The sequence below is a fragment of the Cheilinus undulatus genome, linkage group 2 (assembly GCF_018320785.1).
Source record: "Cheilinus undulatus linkage group 2, ASM1832078v1, whole genome shotgun sequence".
Taxonomy (NCBI): domain Eukaryota; kingdom Metazoa; phylum Chordata; class Actinopteri; order Labriformes; family Labridae; genus Cheilinus; species Cheilinus undulatus.
In genome coordinates this window covers 21,503,636-21,526,408 of record NC_054866.1, presented here as the reverse complement: position 1 = coordinate 21,526,408, position 22,773 = coordinate 21,503,636, and the positions used below count along the sequence as shown (strand labels likewise).

At 37.6% G+C, this 22,773-nt stretch overlaps 1 protein-coding gene across 2 annotated transcripts in view; it reads left to right on the top strand.

The window, feature by feature from the left end:
* Positions 1-22,773, top strand: part of sez6b (seizure related 6 homolog b) — a 295,405-nt gene that overhangs the window by 241,485 nt on the left and 31,147 nt on the right. For both annotated transcript variants that reach the window (XM_041814108.1, XM_041814101.1), the window contains exons 7-9: positions 2,164-2,330; positions 5,908-6,102; positions 7,925-8,063. In XM_041814108.1, coding sequence (XP_041670042.1) covers positions 2,164-2,330; positions 5,908-6,102; positions 7,925-8,063 — 501 coding nt within the window. The remainder of the gene's footprint in view (positions 1-2,163; positions 2,331-5,907; positions 6,103-7,924; positions 8,064-22,773) is intronic.

The window sequence follows — 22,773 nt, the reverse complement described above, 5'->3', positions numbered from 1 at the left end:
ACAGGTGGAGGAGGCTGCTGTGACATGGAGAGGATCAAGCCTGAGACTGACTGTTTAAAGACACCTTTAAGCTGCAGATAAACATTTATCACTTCATCATGAAGCATCAGAGGAGTCATGTTTGTTTGACATGGAAACTGAAGTCAGCATGTCATGGTAAAGGATATAGTAATTTTTTTACAGCTTTTTCCCCATTATTATAATGAAATGAAATGAAATACCCTAAGAATCACAGGAACTTAACCATAGTTACAAAATAGCTATATTTTTGAATGGAAATTAATTGCATATTTATTATGTATCAATGAAATATTTCAAAGTGTAAGTTCAAACACCTCCTTGAATGCAAGTTAGTTCTTCAGATGGAGTTAATGCTCTGGTGTTGCATCAGCTGATATACTTCCAATGTAGTTCTAAGTTACAAGGTGTAAAGTCCTCTGTAAATGCAGTTGTCATGGTGCCAGACACAGAGGCAGCACAGTGAGATACACTGCTTCAAAATGATTTTCACTGATGGTCAAATGAAATGAAATGTCATATCTGTGACAATGTTATACTTAGTTTGGATATAGTTTGATTATTTTTAAGTTGGGGTTTGTATAAGGTACCTGGTAATAGTAATTACTAGCCACACATTTTTTTGTATGCATCGATTAACTGAAAACCAGAGTTCTTACGTTTTGAAAATATCATTGATACATAATTACAAATAAATAGTGTGATCTACTTGTCATAGTACACAGTTGTCACAATAGGTAGGCCTGTAGGGTTGGCTATTTCAGCTCAGTAATCCATTTTAACAACTAGCACAACTGTTTGTGTTTTTAGAGGGTAAACATTTTGTACTCACAGTGACTTGTCTAATTATTGCCATTAGAAGAATAAAGCGAAAGCCATAATCTTATTTTGATTACTGATTTTCTTTCAGCTTTTCTGGTCAAGGTCATTTTTTTTTCAATTTATCACCAGTGTTCAGTAGGGAACTCTGGCTGGTGAGTGATGCAGGCTGCAAGCATGTGGAGCCACTAACCTCGTTTAGAAAAGAGGACAGTGGCTCTTGGGGTTTGCAGGCATGGGCTCAGAGCTAGCAGATAACTTGGGATCCGTCATTCTCACCAGTCTTCACTGAAGTTCTCCCCTCTCTCTTTTGGCTCACTGACTCTGCATCTGCACAAGTCTCCCTTTGTGTACTCCAGGCTGTTATCAATGGCATGCCATTGTCAACCAAGTCAAAACCACTTAGTTTAGTTTGGTGTTGTCGTCTCTTTTACAGTCAGCAGACCCAACAGTTGAACAACTGAGTCATTACAGCTTGTAGTCTATTCTTGTTGAATTGGAAAATAGTCAAACCCAGAGGCTTTCTGGAGAAAAAATAAAACACTTCCAAGTTTTTCTGAATAGCAACCATTTATGCCATTTCAACCTAAAATCTGCCTAACTTTGCAGGGCAACTGTACCCACCTGTAGCACTTTATATCCCAGATTCCTTGCAGGTCCCATCAACACTTTCTCCTTAAAGGGGCAACACAGACTAAAATCTCTGGAGGCTAATGGAATAATTATTACTCAGTGCTTTCTACTACCCAACTTCAAAAATACTGGAATAGCACTCTTAAGTTCCTCTGGCTAAGCTGATCATCTCTGTGGTAATGGTGGCAAAAGTCCCAGGGCATAAAACCTGTGATTGAAATGATCTGATGGTCTTATAAGGAGTCTGTAAATAACTGTAAATTATTTTACGGCCGAGAGCTAAAACGGTTATTGTAAACAATGTCCCCCCATAAAAGCATGGAGGCTTGAACAATATTACAAAACAATTTAAAAAAAAAACAGTAGTACAAATAGTGATTTTGGAAAACTCAAAAAAAAAAAAAAACAAAAAAAAAAAACATTGGAGGTCCAACCTTTTTTTTTTTTTTGGTGTTTTATGATAAATTTTGCAATATTTTAGTTTGTTTTGTGTTTTACTTGTAACTTTTAAACTGTGTTTGAATATTTTTGGAATTTTTGACAGACTATGAAAGATTTTTTATACAACTGTCACCTGTAAGTCTTTTTTTTTTTATTATTATCTTATACCAAATTGAAGACTTCTAATCAGGGTAGCAGCTGAAGTCTCTGGGTTTGATGTTAGTGATTTATTTCTCTTGTTCTTTTTCTCAGATTGCTGATAAAGAACGGTAACAGCATTGATGCAGCTGCGCTGTATGATTCATACGAGGTCGAGTATCTACCCAACGAAGGCCTGCTCAGCACATCCAGGCATCTTTTCATCGAGCTGACCACAGACGCAGCAGGAACATCCACCGGCATTGCCATCAGGTACCAAGGTAAGCACCAGAGCTACAGATAAATAAGCACCAGAGCTACAGATAAATAAGCACCAGAGCTACAGATAAATAAGGTTAGTGTTCAAGATGCTGGGGTCATGACAGCTTTTACTTCATGTCTCAAAAACTCAGAGAGAGCAGCAAATCCCAAAGGAAGGAAGTTCTTTCAAGAGATGTAAGTTGAGTAATTGGTGGAGGTTGAGGACAGATCTGCATCGGTAAGAAATCTGTGACCTGCTGCAGAACTTCAGTGAATTATCCAATTAAAGGTATGATGAATAAGACCTTCAGTGGCATATCGCCTGAATGCTAACTGCAGAGTGAATGTCTGAATGTAGAATAGAGGTCAGGAGTTCAGCGGTGAAATTCAGGTAGTTGTGGGGTGAAACGATGACTTGGAGTGCAGCAGGTTTGATAAAAGTAGAGAGAGGAGCGAAAAGATTTCAAAAGATGTCGGTGGAAAAGATGTGAAGACTGTGAGGAAGTTTTACAGATTTTGTAGGTTTCCAGAAGGTTGAACAGATGAATAAAAGAAGCTTTTTTTTGCTGGAGTCTCCTCTCTGTGATCAGTCTTAAACTCCAACTCAAAAAACAGTTTTATAGATAATTTAATGATGGCATTTTTAATCATTTCAAAACATCTCGAAAATGTTTAGAAATTGTTCACTAGATGTTAACCTTAAATAAAGATGGAGTGTATTATATGAATATTTAAATCAATTTTAGATCGGTAATATCCTGAATGTGAATTCCTGCTAAATATACTATGTTCAAATATAACAAAAATCTTGCTTTGTCTTGCAGAGAACAATCTACCAAAATAAATTGGATTTAATTAATCCTTTTTTCATTTTTTCCTTTTATTTATTGCAAATTTTGTCATTTTTAATTCTAATTGAAAGAACAAAACCCTGATGGCCTTGATATTAAAGTTTGTATTTTTTTCATTTATTTTTAAAGTCAGCTACCTTTCAAATTAAAATGATGTAAATTTGAATTTTCAGATCACTGCACAATTTGAGACTGTCTTTTCCAAGCAGCTCATGTTAATACAAATTTTCACAGTTTAAAGCAGGGATATAATGATGCTTATTGATTTTTTTTTTAAATTGTGATTAGTTTCTGAATTTCAATTCACTTAGAAAGTTAATCAGAATTTTAATTGCATGTTTAAAATTCAGGTGTCTTGCATGTCAAACAGTTTTTGAGTAAATATTTAAAAAAAAAAACAAATATTATTCAAGTGAAGGCTGCATGGCTACACCAGTGTGATCTAAAACCAGGCCTTAGAAGAAGGAAACAGCCTCAAAGTACTAATTATGCCAAATACGGTATTTAACACTGTTAAACATTAAAAAATATGTAGGAGTGAATGTACAGAAAGACTCATTTATCTAAAGCCCAGTTCAGACCGAAGGTATTAGAATGTTACTGACGACAGTCGCAGCAGTCTGAACTAAGCAATTGTTGCTCAAATCAAGCTGTCTGATGCAGTCACCTGCAACTTAGCTTATCAAATGTGACAAAGGGGAATAGAAATGTTGTTTTGAAAGGCTATAAAAGCCAATTCTGTTTGATAAAGTGATGCTATGAACTTTCCTGTCTCTTTTATTGGCTGCACGTCATGCTTAGATGCAGTGCTGATGGAGGAGTCAGGCTGAAGTTTCTGTGTGAAAACTTAAAAAAAGACAGGTGTTATAATTTCCAAGAGGCAGATAAGGGGAAATAGAGATATCATCATAAAAAGACTCATATTTTCCACATATTGCTTATGTATTAATGTATTATTGTCAGCAGATATCTTTGTTATAACAAGATTTCTAGCAAAGCATTTTTGTGTTTGTATGTGTCGTGCGATTGAACTTCCACCATGATGTTGATGACAAGAAGATTTAGGGTTAATCCTTATTGTGCACCAGCATATGATATAAATGTCATGCATGATCATGCCAACAGAAACACATGGAAAAACAGTGAATGTGCAATACTGTCACTCTTGTAGACAGATTTATCTGCTGGAAGATCAGAAGTCATGACAATAACTTAGCAATAAAAGAGAACTTGTTTCAGATCAAAAAGTAGATGAAAATATTTTAAGCTAGTGATGAAAAATTGACAGTGTTTCCTGCAGGAAATCTGCTAGTTATTTTATTGGCTGGTATGAGGGGATTAAATAACACAAAAGTTAAGAACAGCTAGCTATCTCACTATCAGACAATACACTTACCATGAATATTTGCACAAGTAACATGCATATACATAGAAAAAATGATATCCACCACTGTTGTGTATCAGTACATTTGTGTATTGTTTTGTTTTTAAAGGACTAAGACACTCAAGAATGCAGTTTATATATTTGCTCTTGCACACCTCAGTCTGACCCAAACTGGACAAGGTTATCTGTGCATGCTCCACAGTGACCTTGCCAGACTTTGACCTGGAGATTGAACTTCATCAACAGGAATCATAGCAGAAGCCACTTTATTGTCTGCTTTCAGTTATCACCATGTACTAGAGGGATATCACGCATTGCATTTGTCCCATAAGTAGATTGTATAGTACATTCAAATCCACAGAGCTGTGTATTTGTCTATGTTCTAGTTGTTCAGCATAAAAAAAACAGATTCTGCTTGCTACATAACATAGAAACACGGTTAAATGGAAAAGGTTCAACTGTAGCTGAAGTGAAATAGTTTTTATTGCCACCTACCATTGTGGAGATGAACAGACTTCTACCAATAGATATATATTTTTTCTTTATTTTGGCCTTACTCTCTTGCTTTCTGCATTATGTCTTATTTCTGTCTTTCTTGACTCTGTACTTGTTTTTCTTCCTGTCTTTTTCCTTGCTTTATATTTTTTTGTATTAGCAGCTATTCAGTGGCTGCTCTCATCTCATTCTGTCGGAAAAGCTTCATGCTTTCTTCTTCTTTTTGCTTGAAAATGAAAGCATCAAGGCCAGGTGCACAGCCTCACTTCTACCTTGCTCTGTTCCTGTCTCCTGTATAGTTATATATAAGAGCCTACATACTGTATGATGTATTTTGCCATAAATCAACAGTAATAAAGTTTCAGAGGGCAAGGATTCATCTAATAGCTGGGCTGAGATATCACTTAGCTCTTCTTATCTGCTGTCCTCACATTTGTCTCAGCTCTCTCCTTCAGACGGGCAGCTCGTCTCTGGTCCTTGAGGAGCACGAGGAAACACAATCAATGTAATCTTCTTAGGCCTCCGCTTCATTGTCACAAATGGGATTAAGTCCAAAGGGAGCAGTGGACCTCATTATGGCCATTAACACAATATAACGCTGCTCCGCTGGCTGCCGACAGATGTGATGGTTCCCCTTTTGTGCTGACAGATCATTCCCCACCTCTGAACTTATCCAAGCACCATTTTTAACTGCCATTCTATCTTCAAAAATAGGTCCTTTTGGGACAATTTAAAGGTTTTCACCTTTAAGGTATAATTAATGCCCCTGTTTTACAAGAGTATGTAATTACAGCTAGTGTATTCTGGACACAGTGTCTCTACTGCACAGTATATGTGGTTGATTCTGAGCATGTCTCTGTCCCTCAGCTTTTGCACCGGGTCACTGCTACCAACCCTTCGTAAAGTATGGGAACCTGACGAGCAGCGACAGTACCTGGGCGGTGGGAACTGTGGTAGAGTTCACCTGTGACCCCGGCTACACTCTGGAGCAGGGGTCTGTCACCATCGAGTGTATGGACCCCAACAACCCACAGTGGAACGAGACCGAGCCTGCCTGCAGAGGTCTGTATGAAAGTGGCTCATTTAAATACTACACCCTGTTTCAGTCACTCTTACACTCTTTTAATCACATTTTACCTCCCTTGCTTAGCAAGGATTTTAACTTTATGGTTGATGCCAACAAAGGAGACAGTTTAACACAGCAAGGTCAAACTAAATGAAAGTACAAGTGTTTAGAAGGAGCTGGTGAAAGACATTCATCAAATGCAAGTGTTTTAACTGTAGTCTGTAATCAGGCAGAATTCACCACTTTAAGATTTTATGTAATTCTGACAAACTGTTTAGCAGCCCCCAACAGATGGTTCTGATGCATACATGTATTCATTTTTCCACCAATAAATTAGTCTCTTTTTAGGAATTGTATCTTTAACTACTGCATAGTTGTGTGTTTTTCTTAGTGACGGTAGGGTCAATATGTCACTCATCTTTGCCCTTTAAAGCTACAATATGTGTATTTTTTCACTGAATTGTCTATATCGATTTAAATAAAGACTACTCATGTGATATCTAGTTGAGTTCTTTCATTATCTTAGATATTTCCAACGGTTCTCAAAGCCAGAGAAAACCTTAGTTATCACAATCAGACTAGAATGTGTCTCATTACTGTGGCCGTCATGATGGAGCCTCCTTGACAGAAGCTACTTGTTTAATGTTGCCATGGAAACTTTGGGCCCATCAATCGTGTAAAGTTGGCTATGCAGAGACAGACCCATATTCCAGGACTTCTTCTTTGATTCTAGCATCAACATGTGACACATCACCTGTATTATCTTGTTTAATATGAGCATAAGGAAGTGCTTATTTTTAAGTCATACAGAGCTGAAATTGTTTCTTGTTCTCTGGAAAGTCTGTGCACCCTAAAAACTGCAGCACGGAGAAGTGCTTTAAAGAGAGCTTACTTTAATCGGGGATTGTGGTGGGATCAAGGCATCACTTCTGAACCAGTATACCATAAAGTCTTCTGAGAGGTATCAAGGACAGTGGGGCAATGGTGTGGCCTGCAAATACAGACAGAAAGATGATTATAGCAATGAGATATACTCTGATGGAAAAAAAAAAGTTCAAGTAGATTGTATTTCAGTGAAAGCACAATTATAAGCAAATTTTACTTTGAAGATCAAAAATCACTGCACTTTTGAGGTAATGTATAAGCAGAATATGTTGTAATTGCTAGCTTAAAAGCTATATTATTTAAATATTAGTTGTTTAGATTCCTGTGATGTCCAACAAGAAATTGTTTCATAAAAAAGTGGTTTCACTGATTCATTGATTTTGAATCAATTTGAATGAATTTGTTCATGCTTCAGCCAGAACTTACAGTGCTGTTAAAGGCCTATAAAGAGCAGATTTTAACAAATATTCTTTGGCAGCAGATAATATCTGAAAAACATCTTATCAATTTCATCTTCATATTTCAATATGCAACAAAACCCACACCATTATGTGATTAATTTTAAGCAAAGAAAATCTTGTTTGTAGTTTGCAAAGTCTCTGACGACACAGAAACTTAATCCCTGAGTGGGCAAGGCTGTCTCTCTTCCTCCACATAGCAGTGAGGCTAACGGTTGGTGAGGGATGGAGTCATGTGATCAAAACATGTATGAAACATGCCAAAGCCTCTGGGTGAAACATAAACAAACTGAAGGGAGTGGTTTCCTGTCAATGTGAACGCAAAGCTGTGAACAACAAACCCAGAGTTTGACTTTATCTACAGAAGGCCAGTTTTCCACTATAGCAGCAGTAAATTTGATTATTTTACATTGCATATTATAACTTTAAGTTGAGCCTTAATGGGATTATAAACATGATTGTGTTTGTGTTGCAGCTGTGTGCAGCGGTGAGATCACAGACTCAGCTGGAGTGGTTCTGTCTCCTAACTGGCCTGAAGCATATGACAAAGGACAGGACTGCATCTGGGGAATCCATGTGGAGGAGGACAAACGGATCATGCTGGACATTCAAGTGTAAGAGCCTCCCTCCTTAACCTTTAAGACTAACACATTATTTTGGTGTCTTTGAATCGAATCATCAGATAAAAAACATCTTTGTCACATGCTCTCATTCATTCTCCAGCCCCCCTCCTCCAACAGACTTCAAACAGCGGCACAGAAACAGTTTTCAGATTACAAAATGCTCCCTCACCATGACGGGTAAAACACATTAAAAACACAACGTGCTGCTAATGAAAGAATGCTCAGCTTGTGAATGAGATGCGTAAGTGCCACGCAGACAAAGGTTAATTAGGTGCAGCGGAGAAAACTAATTATATCAGGGAGGGTTTGTTTGGCAGCCCCCCCCCCCCCCAACGTCTGCTGTGTGGAGTCGAGGGTGCGAGTGTACAGGATGTGAATGTGTGTTTCTTCTGATTGTGGTGCCAAGGTGAAGACACAACACTACACACCCCACCATGTCGCAGCCCGATAAGTCAGTCAGCCGCAGAAAATCATTCACCATTTGCAAGCAAATTAAGAAGAGCTCATTAGCATACGTAGCATCTTTAGCTGTTTTCTCTTCCTTTGTCTCAGCGCAGCACCTGAGCTCTTTAAGAAGCACTGATTTATGGCCTCCTCTGGTTTTTCTAAGAAACTGTGTCAACATGACTAATTGCTGCTGTGTTTTAAGTTAGAGCAGGTGCTTTAGTGGAGGTAAAGGTACTCTGTGAAAATATTTAGACAATAAAATGCCTGAACACTAATGGAATTACACATGATCAAGTTAATTTACAGAGTTGATGCTTGAGAGTCTTTAAAGGTTTGCCTGTACAAAACAGACCCTATCATACAACTAAAGAGTCTTGGAGCTTTTTGTGTTTCCACCTCATACTTTTTGTCATTTTCTCACTCACCACCCATGTAGCGGTTGTGTGCTCTCTCTCACAATGTATGATGAACCAGGCATAAACTTTCACTTTTGACTTTATTCTAATAACAACAGAAGCATATTAAGTCTTTCAGAGCTGATCTTGTGGTAATAAGCTCCAAAAATGCTAACACTAGTGATTTGGCTTGTTCCATGATGTCACAAGCCACATCATAGAGATCATTAATGAACTTACAGAAGGATTATTGGTTTTGGACGTTCTCACATTTTCATCATCTGGATGAGTATTAATGTTTTAAGGAAAATTTAAAGGGTGGGCTGTGCCTCACTGAGTCTCATGTTGGCTAGAGGCAGGCCTGCCCAAAGAGTTGGCTGGCCACCTGAAAATCCAGTTAATAGGCCCAATCCAGTTGTGATGCATGTATGTTGGATCAGTAGCATTACTGCTAGCCCTTTACCCATCATTTCCCTAATTCCCTCATTTATGCATCCACAGAAATATTTAGGCCTATTCTTATGATTTATGTATTTCAATTGCCTTTAAAATTTCATGCATTTGACTTACTTAGATTTAACATAAACAGGCCAATAAACTTTATGTGCTGCATATTGAATACATACTCTTGTTCTTAAGTATTTGAAAAAAATTACATTTATCAATAATGAATACATTAATCTGTCATTATTTATTCAAAACACATTGAGTTTATTAGTATTATTACATAAATCTCATTCTTAATTGTTTAATTTACATTTGAGTGACAAATATGCAGCACATAAAGTTTATTGGCCTGTTTATGTTAAATCTAAGTAATTCAAATGGATGGAAATTTTATGTGCAATTGAAATACATAAATCTTAAGAATAGGCCTCATATTTCTGTGAGTGCCACTTTTTTCACTTTTAACAATTTTCTGCCACCTTTTACACATTTTTTCCACTCTTTCACCCCTTTAACTACTTTATCTGGCCATTTTTTGTAACATTTTTGTCACTCTTAACCCATCTTTGACACTTTTTGCCCCTTTTAAACCCCACATTAATGTCAAATTTTGCTGTGTATATTATTTTATTATAGAGCAGTGACTTTGTTGTTCTTGCCAAAAAGAACAGATCAGATTTGACTGCACAACTCCACAGTAGCTACTCAGTACTTAGAGCAAACATAAAATTGAAACCTTTTACTTTCACTTGAGTAGATTTATAGACCAGTAATTTTACATGTACTTAAGGAAAATTTTACCAGATCAACTGTACTTTCATTAGAGTACAATAGTTGTGTACCACCTCAGGAAGTAACCCAATATTGCCACTTTTATCTTCTCTGTGCCTCTTTTAACCCATTTCGTTACTCTTTAACACTTTTACACTGTATCTGGCTACTTTAACATCGTTGCCACTTTGATTCAGTTTTGATACTTTGTGACCTTGTTTGCCTCTTTCAACCGATATTTTTCCAAAAAAATACAAACTTTTATTTGTCAGCTGCTTCTCCGGTCCTGTTTGACACCACAGCCCGCTTTTTTGAATCATTGTAGACCTAAAGCAAGCACGTCATGGGTTAAAACACATTTAAAGTTTGGTTTAAGCCATTGTTACGTGAATTGATGCAGCACTGGGCCCAAGTCAAACTGAGTCGATCCATTGCAGCTCACAGCTTGTGCTAAAGACCCAGACAGGCCAACAGAGATGCTATGCAAAGGAAACACACTCGCTGTATGTTGCTGTTATTATACACATTAAACTTGCAGAGAAAAGGACACACTTTTTCTCCCGTTGTGCTTCATGTGAATTACCCTGACACACACGGGTGATGTTGTTCTTTTTGGCAGCCTTTAGAGACTGCAAGAGTAGGTTTTGACTTTTACCCTTCTTGCTAATGATTAGCATTAGCTGATCGTGTGTAAATGAATAAGGCTCAAAGTAAAGAAGTCAGCACACCATGGTCTGGCTTGACTCTGAGTGTGCTCTCTGTCTGAACACGTGCCTGCAGGTGAGCACCTTTATGAAGCTTATCAATAGCAGCTGTTCTCTAAGAGCCCTGTGGGCACACAGTGTACAGAGATATATGAGGCCTTTAACAAGGTCCCATGGTATCTGTCCCACACACACACTCCTGTACACACCTGCACGTATCTGCTGCTCCATCTGTGTAATGGAAGCAGGGACATTATCAGCGAGTGTATCAAATGACTTTTATGGATGGTCTTCAATGAATGCCGGGGGAATGAGAGGTGTGATTAAAGGTAAAGAGAGGGGAGGGGAAAAGATGAACCCAGAATGAAGTACTAACTATACTGTCTTAAGCTCTGTTTAAATACTATCTTCATATGAACAGAGGTAATCTCAGACTGCATTAATAAAGGGATGATCCACCTCATGTACTTGAACGCAGTTTGTGATGCTGAAGCTCATTTAGTGATTTCTTTACATCATGTCTCATATCCTACATTCCTTCAATTTATATTATTTATTTTTATGTACATGCAACTCATAAAGCAGCTCAAAGTTCTCTACAAAGTTACAAGAGGACATTAAGAAAATGCAAAACTGCAAAATATATTGAAATGTAAGCTTAATGACTTTTGTGGGGTTTTTTTGTTTTTCAAATTGCAAAGAGTTAAAAGCAAAGAATACACCTGCTAAGCCTTTACTATTTTTCTCCTGAGGTTGCTTTCTTTCTCAGACCTTTTAGAAATGCTTTTATCATTAAACTCATCAGTTGTGTGTTGTTTTCCAAGCAACCATTTATTGCTTCTTTATGGACTTGAATATTAGAATATCCACGAAACAAACCTTTAGTTCATACAAATTATTTAGCACTTCAAAAATACCTTCAGTCATTTATTTATTTATTTATTTATTTTTAAGAAAAATAATAACCAATTTTATCATAAGAATTGTAGATTTCCAAAGTCCTTGCATTCTAACGTAGAAGTCTTTGGTTTTCTTTCCACCTTTTTTACTTTTGCTCACATCTGGCGAATGATGAGATCCACCATTGAAGGTTTAAGGTGTAAGGGGACATTTGTGGTGTTTGTCAAACTCTCTTCTTACATTGTATATTCTGACCACTTAAAAAGATCACAGATGAGTTCAACAAGAGTGAACAACAATCTATGAACACATACAGTTGCAATCAAGAAGATTCAAACAACACTGCAAATCAGATTTATTGTGAAAATTTACAGACTTTCTGCTTTTTGCAATGAAAAATCAAACAAAAACAACTGAAATAGCTCAACAAATGCTTCAAGTGGTTTCCACAAATTCAACTGAAAATTGAATTAATTTACTTGAATTGTAGTGAATGGAATAATGGCTCTTAGTAATCAGGATCATTTAGATTAGTGCTGTAATTCACACTGATTCCATTCTTTAAATCCAAAATTGCAACAAATTTAAGAAAAAAAAATACATTGTTATGTTGTACCAATTATTTTCGCACTATGACTACTACAATTATAGTTAGTTTTTTCTTTTTTTTTTAACAGTTTTATTTTTTTTATTTTTTGCATCTGTAAAAGTCATTTAAATGAGTGACTGACCACTCAGAACTGTGACTGCAGCTTCATCACACTCTCTTCATGACACTTTACTTTAAATGGTCTCTGTCAGGATGGATTTACACAGCGTTTTTTTTTTTGTCTTTCTTTTGAAGGAGTGAAAAAACCACATCATTGTCCCTGCTTTTCCCCTACAGTTCAAGATAATTTCTCCTCGTACTGTGCATCTTCAAAATGAATAGAAAAATAAACGCATCACATTCTGTATGAAATGTTTGTGTGTTTGATGTTTTTTGTTTAATTTTAGATCCAGGAAATAGTCAGAAAATAACAGTTTTGGTATACAAAGGCCTTGAGAGCAGCTCTTCATGCTCCCAAATGGCTTAATGTGGTTTATTAAATCAGAATGATAAGCTTTTTTTGAGCTATGATTGATATGTGTGAATATATTTTGGAGAAATACTTTTTTTTTGAAAATCTAAATCTGAGATGAAAATCTCATGTAATTATTTTCTAAAGTGTCCATCTCTTCAAAAAATCTTGTGGCTAAGATGAAACCTGCTCACTAGCTGGGCTAATGACAGCCCTGGTATAACATTACCCCTTTATTCTGTCTATTAACAATGAGGTTTGGGTGCTTTTTGTACTTTACCCGTTACATCCCAGATCACCATTTATTCATAAAGTTTGTTAAACATGCTCTCTTTTTTAGACTTTTGTGGAAACAGCAGATCATGAAATGAATGTTTGGGGGTAAATCGAATTGCCAGCTGTTCCCGGGGGTCCAGGCCGAACCCTGCCCTGATTTTTTTCAAATTGAACTAAATCAAATTATGTTCGTGAAGGAGACTGAGATTGATTTTTTTCTTCACAGATGCTCAGCAGAGCCGCTCAGAGCTATGTTTAGCTTAATCACAACAAATTTGACGCCAGCCGACAATATTCCTCAATCTGCCGCGCTGCGAGCAGGTGAGACGCTTCATCCGTTAGCAATCACATAAACATGCAGCACCAGGTGTGTAGAAGACTCTGTGCTGGTTTCATATATTTGTGAGGATCAGCTGTATTTCTTTAGAAGGACGAGAAGGCTGAGGCTGTTTTCTATGTCTGATACCTGCTGCAAGATATCAGTCTAAGAGGATGTTTAAGCTGATTATGTAGTATTTATTCTGGGAGTACAACTTTGACTTCATTATTTTTACAGAAAAGCATCAACACTCCTAAGTCTTGTTGAGTTAGTAATAATTTTAGTCTCAGACAAAGATATGAATGAGAATTATTTATAACAGAAGAGAGGGGAAATTTTCCTTTGAGAATGAACAAAACTCAAGTGTGGATTTAAAAGATGATGGTAGATGTGTGATGCTGTGAAATCAGCCCACTCTCTTTCTTACTGAGACAACACAGAGAATAAAATATAAGGAAGGAAGATTACTTTGGGGGTTTTATGAACCACTAATCTTAAATATAGCCTCACAAGCTAAAACATGGGGCTCACCATCTTTAAAGGAATTTGAAGAAAAAGATTCTTTCACCCGCTGAAATCAGAGAATGCATTATTTGCTGGTAGATCAATATCTGCCAACAGCATCTAATAATACTAACATCTAGTGGATTTATCCATGCATCCCCTAGCAACAGATTAAAACATACCTGAATAAGATGAGTAAATAGAATAACAAAGATTTTATTAAATGTTAAAATATTTGATCAAAGATCAGGAGAGACATGACCTTGATCTGCATTTCTGTTAAATTATCTTCTAACCTGATGTGCTGGATCGACTGTTTCACACCGCACTGGATATATTTCATAACCAACTGGGGCGACAGCCCATACACAGTGTATATATAGGGAAGGCAGAGCCTTTGAAAAGAATCTTGGAGATTGATTAGACAAAAAGTTCCATCTGTATCATTCATTACATGCTAATCAGAGCGACAAAACATATGCCGTAGAGGGTGTATGGCCTGGGGCATGAACTACTGTATGTAGTCCCAGGTTGACAGGTAGCCAATGTATTTGTTTACTATCACTGGAGCCAGTAGGTCAGTTAAACTCTTTTTGAAGCTGGCCAGGAAAAGAACAAAGACATCTATTCAACCAGATAAAGCTTTCAGTGCAGTTCTAATACAACTGCCATTATAGCTGCATCCATACACCTGTAGCTTACCCTAGTTCTCCTCAAGGTAAGCTGATAGGCCCAGCCATTCCAAGACAGACTGGCTACAGACTGTTCATCTCTGAAGGCCTCTCTCACAGACCATTCATCTGAGATGCCCTGTATCTCAGAATGGGACAGCTGAAATATGCTGGTACAACATATTTCCAGTTTTAGATGTTTTTTTGTAAACTTTATTCATAAACAAAGTCTGAAAATCTGCATTGCAAATAATGCATACTGAGCAGCATTTCATAAATAGAACAGAGAAAGTGGTCTTATCTGTGGCTGAATAATGTATAGACCTGTTTTAGTAGTAGTTACATGAACAGCTCACTTTAGCTGTGTTAGCTTTATCTAAAGCTAACATATGTGCTGGCTCTGTAATTAACCTTACTACATAAGCCATTAGCATTAGCAATGTGAGCTTTACCAAACAGGACTAAAGATAATTTAGCTATGTAGCTTACGTAGCTGTGTTGTGAGATCAGCTTTTGCTAAGTTAGCAGCATTAGCTACGTAGCTCTGCTATCTACATAGCTTATGCAGCTAACAGAGCTAAGTAAGCTGTTTTTGCTTCGTTAGAGTGTTTTCATGGAGGACAAGCTTTTTTTCTGTATGCAGACTGTTTACACTGCTTTATTTAAACGTTTTGCCATCAGGTTTTGCAGGTCAGGTTTTAACTCAACTTTTGGTATCCTTACCATTACCTTAATCCTTACCAAAACCCTAGATGGGAGTTGAATCCTTTTTTTTTTTCTCTCCAAAGTTTCAGCATGTATTTCAGTTCTGTTCTAAACTAAATGGCGTCTTAGATGAGCGGCCGCTGAAAAATGGCCATCAGAGATTTACAGCCTGCTGCCAGACCCCTCTCAGTCATTCACTGACAAGGCACAAACATTTCACACTGATTCTTTGCAAGATGCCTAGAGCACTAAGCCAGTGGAATTATTAAATAATTAATTTGCATTTGAAATACATTACAGTAATTAATTAATTCCTGTGCAATTTCAAAGGTTTAGAACAAGTTAAATAAGAACAAAGTTCATTTAGAAATTTGGCCAAGCAGTCATACAGCTCAAGTTGTCATGCAGGGTGACAAAACACTTGAGTGACCCAACCCCTGACTACCAAATGCAAAAGTGAAATTTTAGTGCCAGTCCAAGCTGAACTGTTGATCTGAGTAGAAGTGAGTGGATTTAAGAAAAAATGGAAGAGAACATCAACACATTACCGCGGGTGCTCTGAGGCCTGGTACCAGTCTGCATGTAAACGTGCTATTCATTGACTTGGTGAGTCAGAGCTCATTTAGCTAATTAGGCTAGTAGATATTACAACCAGCTTTGATGCTTATTTTTCTGTATTAAACCCTGTGAAGTTGCTCTAAACTTATTAGCAAACTAAATGTCTGTTAGCTGTGGTGCTATTTTTAATCTCCATTGACATAAGGCTAAAACAGCTAAGGTAAAAGCATCTAAAAGTCTGCTAGCCATGATGCTAATAGCAACTACATAAAATCCCATTTGATTATGCTAAATGTATTAACATCTTGGAAACTATACCTTGAAAATGATTTGATGAATAATGAGGTTTTAATTTAGCTTGTGCTATTTAATGGGGAAATTTTGATTTATTAAAAAAAAAAAGGATTATCCTGATCCTGGCAGAATGCTGTATTATAAAAAAAATATTTTTTTTCAAAGGATTTGAGGTATGAGGGGTTAAAGAAAGATTTTTCCTTTTGAAATGTTTCACCAAATCACATCTATTCAAACTCTGAATATCTTATTTAAAGCTGCTGTGAGGGTTTTGGTGCTCCTGAGGAGATCCTCTGTGATATGAAGTCCTCATTAAAGCTTGATCTTGGTGATGTGGATCTGACAATCCCTTAAAGCATTGGTTCCCGAACTGGGTTTCAGTGAAACGATTCAAATCTACAGTGCTTAACAAATTTATTAGACCACCTGTCATAAAAACGAGAAAACATAAATATTTTAGGAATCTTTCAAAAACTTGTTTAAAACTAAAAATTGTATTGTTATTTATTTGACAAATAACAAACTTAAACAACTAAACAGTCCTTTTTCACACATAATAACCAGAAAACTTCATATTTTGTATGGCCTCTTATGGCCTTGGTAACAGCTTGCATTCTTGCTGCCATTTTTTTTATGTACTTTCCACAGTCTCTTTTGTTACTGAGTTCCAAATAGTTTCTAGCTGTTCCCACAGACTTGCTTTAGATGAAACTTTTGTGCCATCAATCTTTGAATCTACTAAATCCAAAATTTGTTCAATGGAATTCAAATCCAGACTTTGACTTGGCCAGTCCATCAGTTCCAGTACTCCAGATTCCTTTATTCTTGGTCAAATAGTCTCTGCACAGCTTTGAAGTATGCTTGGGGTCATTGTCTTGTTGGTATATGAACCCACGACCAATCAGATTCAGTCCAGAAGGGATTCCATGATGCACTAAGATGTTGTGGTAGATGTTCTTGTTCATGAATATGTCCATTTTCACTCATTTGCCCACGTCGTATCCACAAATGTTACCCCATACCATAATGGAATCTCCACCGTGTTTCACTGTGGGTGCAATGCAACTGGCATCAAAACGTTCTCCAGCATTTCTGCAGACATAAACACAACCATGCTGACCGAAGAGTTCGAACTCGGACTCGTCCATCCAGAGTACCTTCTTCCAGTCATTAACGGTCCAGTGTTTGTGCTCTCTGGCAAATCTGAGGCGTTTCTGGATGTTTGCAGGCCTCAATAATGGCTTCTTAGCAGCTATTCTTCCCTTTAAGTCTTGTTCTGTCAGTTATCTGCTTATGGTCATTCTGGAGACTTTCTCAGACTCTGATCTAGAAGCATTCATCTCTGCCTGAAGATCAGCAGTGGTCTTCCTTCTGTCTCTAGTACTTCAACTCTTGAGGTGTCTGACATCTGCTTCAGTTAACTTTGGTTTCCTGCCTCTTCCTTGGCGCATTTTGTAAGTACCACTCTCGGCAATTGACTCCCAAAGCATACTTGACCACACTGTGAGAACACTTTATGTCTTTCTCTATTTGTCTCAGAGACCATCCAGCATCATGAAGTCCTTTAATGCGGACTCTTTCATTTTCAGTGAGCTCTCCACATTTTACCATTTTGAACAGGAATTAGGAATTTCAAACTGAATTCACCTTTTTATACCCAAATTTGAACCGGCTCACTGGGCTTCTCTGAGAAGTCAGATATTAATCAAGCATAACATTCAACCACTAAAACTAATTTTTCTGTTCAGGAATGCAAGTAAATAACTATAATTTGACATATTAATCAAGAAATGATAATGTGCTTTACTATCAAGTTTTTTGTAAACAAGTTTGAAAATTCATGGATAACAATAATAATTATATTTTAGCATTAAAAATATCATTTGGGTTAAAGAGCTTCTACATATTGGTGTATTAACCATTGCAGAAACATAAAAAATAATTTTGGTAATTACCAATGCTGTTAATTTAGGGCAGCTGTGGCATAAACCTTACTTTGGGTGGTGGTCTATTAAATTTGTTAAGCACTGTATGTTGAATTTTTTGCAGCAGTGTGTCCCTTTTTCTTCTCCCATGGGTCTTGGGGGTGCTCTGTTTTCTTTGTAGGGGGGCTCCAAGGAAAAATGGTTGGGAAACACTGCCTTAAAGTCTGTATGTGGATCAGTCTGTGTTGATCCAGATGTTCTTTGTGGAATAAAAGGGAGCTTGATAACCTGATGCCGCTGGGGAGAAAACAAGTTGATCCCATATCTGGAACATTTTTATCTGGATCAAACTTTTGAACAACCGGCCCAGGTGACATCAGCTTTAGGGATCATTATGCTTAGTAAAAAATCCTTATGTTTGTGTTACTTTTTAGCAACAGAAGACAAATGTTTCAGCCTGTGGAGAGACATACTCATCTGTTCACAGCCTCCCCTTCCTCTGGTTCTTCCTCTCTTTATTAAGACATAAAAAAACCCTGAACATTTCATCTTCTGTCAGGCCCTGTCGATTGGATCCACGCCTCTTGAACCTTTGATTTTCCAGCGTTGCCGTATAGTGATTAATAGCTCAATCTCAGGCTGGCTAATGAGTTTTATCAGAAGCCGCTGGTGATTAATTAGCAACAGCAAAGAACATGTCACCGCTTTATTCTGGCTAAGCCGTTTCCTCCACGCTCTAAATCTTCTCTCTACAAAGAGATAGCTCGGCCCCAGGTGACACTTTGAAACAGCTCGGAGGTTCGTAAGAGTTTCAGCTCTGCAGGCTGCGGTCACAAACACACAGACGGCCCTTTGACAGCCACACTGTGACTGTGAGTGTATTCAGCCAGCATGACGGAGATTAATTTATTTCAAAGAGGGAAACATCAGCGTGAGTGTGCTCCTCTTTAACAAGAAAAAAAATCTCTGAACATTAAAGTGGAAACCCTATAGGCTATTATTCTCATGTTTTGGTCCATATTGACTGTTGCTCATGATAACTAACGTCTCACTTTCTGACATCCGTGCATTAATAGTGGATGTAAGAGAATTATGATTTGGGGCAAAAAGGATGAGCCTGCAGCAGCTTTCCAGGAAATGTTTATTCCACTGAATTTTTCATAAATTAGAGTTCATCTGACTTCACGCATCAAGATCAATTTGATCAGAGAGAGAGAGAGTCTCTAGCCTGTATAAAAATGTTATGTCTAGCCCCTAGAGAAGCACCGTAGGCGCTATAAGGAGATTATTTTAAGTCTTTTTTTTTCTCAGTTGAGGCTTGAATACTCCTTGGAGAAAAAAAAACTCTCATTATAATCCAAGTTCCAATGTCCATGTTTACAAGATGGAGCAGATGTTAATGTGTATGTTTGTCACTCCTTGCTGTGATCATGTTAGGTAGTCGTTCCACTGCATGGCATTGAACTTGTAGTTGGGTTAAGCTTTTACTGATAATGTTTGAACTTGGGCTTGTATGCTTGACCTGGCCTGCAATCAAAGTTCTTATTAGCCTATTGTGATTTTAAATTTCAGAACCTCATATCTCTAGTTTCATGATTTTTTTAACAGTGTTATTGGTCACCTTTAACATGTGTCAGTGGGTTCTATCTATAAACTCCAAAACTTTGAATAGAAACACACCCAAAAAATGCTGCTGGGATTGAAGTTACTAATGTCCGCCATCTCCTGATGTAAAGTGGTAACAGCGCAGCCCTATCTCCCAATAGTATAGAATCCTTTAAAAAATTCCTGGATTCAGACGGTGATCCAGATCAGTCCCAAAATCTAATCAGTTTTTCCTTATGCCATTCCTGACATTTCCTGAAAATTTCATCAAAATCCGTCCACAACTTTTTGAGTTATGTTGCTAACAAACTAACTTACTAACTAACAAACTAACAAACAAACAAATGAACAAACAAACAAACCCACCTGATCACATAACCTCCTTGGCGGAGGTAAGAAACCCAGCCACACACTTAAACATAATCATGCTGATTTTCAGCCTGATTCCTACCTTCTGACCAAAGAAAGCACAAGCCCAATTATCAGATGGCTCTAGAGATAATCTTTCCAGGTTCTCCTGTGCTGTGTGGTTTATTATGGGTGACGTTTTCCCTCTCCCACCTGCTCAAAGGATGATCAGAGGCACTCCGACTCAAGATCGTAACTATTGACATGTTCAGTGTTTGTGATCAAAACCCCGTAGTGTGGGTTGAACACAGAGAACAGCAAAGCAGACACGAGCAGAATTGTTACGTGGAATGGAGCAGCAGCCAATCAGGAAAGAAAGCTAACTGAAGAAAAAAATGAGGTAACAGCTAGCCCTGTTATCTTGTTTACTCTTGTTTTCAAGACAGTGTCTATTAAAATGCCTGTGACATCAAAACCACCTCTTTTGATGTACTTTGCATCTGAAAATGGATTCACAGGTTTTTGAAATGTCTTTAAAAAATCTTAAATTTTGATTTTTAGTGCCTTAAAAAGAGTTAAGAGACCTTGAATTTTAGAGGGTTTTTTGTTTTTTATTTAGATATCTGAAAACTTTATCCAATCTACACAGTCTGGTAAGCACTGCAGGAATTTCGTATTATTCTCTTATCCGGACTTGCTTGTTCATGTGGCCGTTCATGGCTTTTTTTGCATCACAAACCATGAAAGGAAAATAGGAGAAGATAGGAAATTATAAGCTTAAGGGAATGTGACTTCAAGATAAAATGACTGCAAATGATCAGCACGGAAGTACATAAAACCAATACTTTCTGCTGGAAAGTCAGTCTTCATTTTCTTTGGTTGGTATGAAAGAGTCAAAATAAAGAGTTGGTTGGAGGTTTTTAGCATTTATTCTCAAAGGATATTTTGGAAGGTGTTTGTGTTTAAATGACTTTTACAGCAAAGATGATGGATTAAATGTCATCAGCTACAAATATCAATAAAATTTACAAGGTCACGTGTCAAAACTGGCCTTCCTGACACATTATCATCCTACAGTGATCTCTTCAGCAGCAGGCAGACACAAACTGATCAGCCTCTCATAAATAGTGCTGCATCTGTCAGTAAAACTGACCTTGGTTTGACCTGAAGTCGTTTGATCGTTTATGTGCAATTACTGTCACTTTAAAAATGCAGGAGCTCCCTCTCTGTGGAGTTATATTCAGTCTGACATCTCTCATGGGCGGAAGAGTTATAAATGTTTGTTTGCACTGAGATGTTCAGCCTGCAGGTTGTGACCACATCATTCAACATAACAGAGTAGAGAGCAGAGAGAGATGCTGATAAAAAAAAAGAGTCTATCAAGAGAAACCTGACAGTCACAAAAGCAGTCCCCAAGTTGCTCTTAACTAGAACTGTCACAGGTTATGCTTCTTGAAGGTAAGCAATAGCTGCATGGGGAAGGTAGAGTGGTCGGTAAAGAAGAAAGGCTGAGGTGGTTTCTGTGGAAGTGTAACAATAGAAACACAAGATCCAGTGACCCTGACGTGTGACCGCTAAAGTTCATCCTTTAGGCAGAGACAAGTTTGTGTTCACAAACAACAGGGGAATATGGGTCCAAATATCCTTCATCTTTGACCTTTAAAATCTAATCAGTTCATCCTTGAGGTAGAGTTCACATTTGTGCAAAGTAAGCAGGATATATAGATGCTGTTACCCACTGAGTTAATGTATGCATCCACGCCCCACTGGAGAAAACCTCTGTAAGCAATACCAGAGATCAGGGCTGTAACTACCTGATGTGTGGGATGTAAACTGAAAACAAGGTAACTGTGAATATGGATGTAAATCTGAGCTCAAATCGCTCAGGCAAAACACCATCTACACCATCGGCATGCCATTTCTCTAACATTTTCCTCCATGCACAAGCATACTGTAACAACCCTGGTACTTCACTTTAATTAGCAACCATGCTGACAGGTGACAATACAAAATCCATTAAAAACAGAAAGAGAATGACCCTTTGTTTAGTTTTTATTATAATGTATAGATATGTACGTATTTAATGAAAAACAAACTAATGAAAATGTAGCCATGGAAACACATGGCTGAAAGTCACAAGTTGACATTCCATTTTTTTTTTCAGGAATAAATACCAACTTTAAAAGAGACTTGATCTTCCCCTCGGACTCCACACCACCCTTACCACACATGTGGATACTACATCTCGCGTGTGCATCATCTTAAGTGTTGAGGGCATACATACAGTCATGTTCAGAACTCTTGGGCATGCTAAGATTGAAGTAAGGTGTAGATGTGACAGGTAAGCCTAACAGAGGGCATCATCAGGAAGGAAGGACTGGCACAACCCCAGTTGAGCTCTGGATGTCCTTGCATATTACCAGGGACATGGGAAAATAATCTGTTGAAAAAATAAAAATGTCCACACCTAAGGGGCACAAAAGGGGTGGATGGGGCAAGTAAGCACACACTAGGGTAGCATCCAGACAGGTGGTAGGGTTGGCAGTAGCCTCTGGTTGTGCTAACTGATGGCAGCCATCATGTATTCCCGTAAGCATCGTTAACAGCAGGTATATCTTCAGCCTAGAAGAAAATCCCACAACGCATTCTCAAGACGTTGTATCCAGAAGCAAGGGATGAACAAGACCCAATGACCTTGACCTTTACCTGTGACTTCTAAGATCTTTATCTTTGAGTCTAAATGGACTTTGTGCAAAATTTGAAGAAAATCT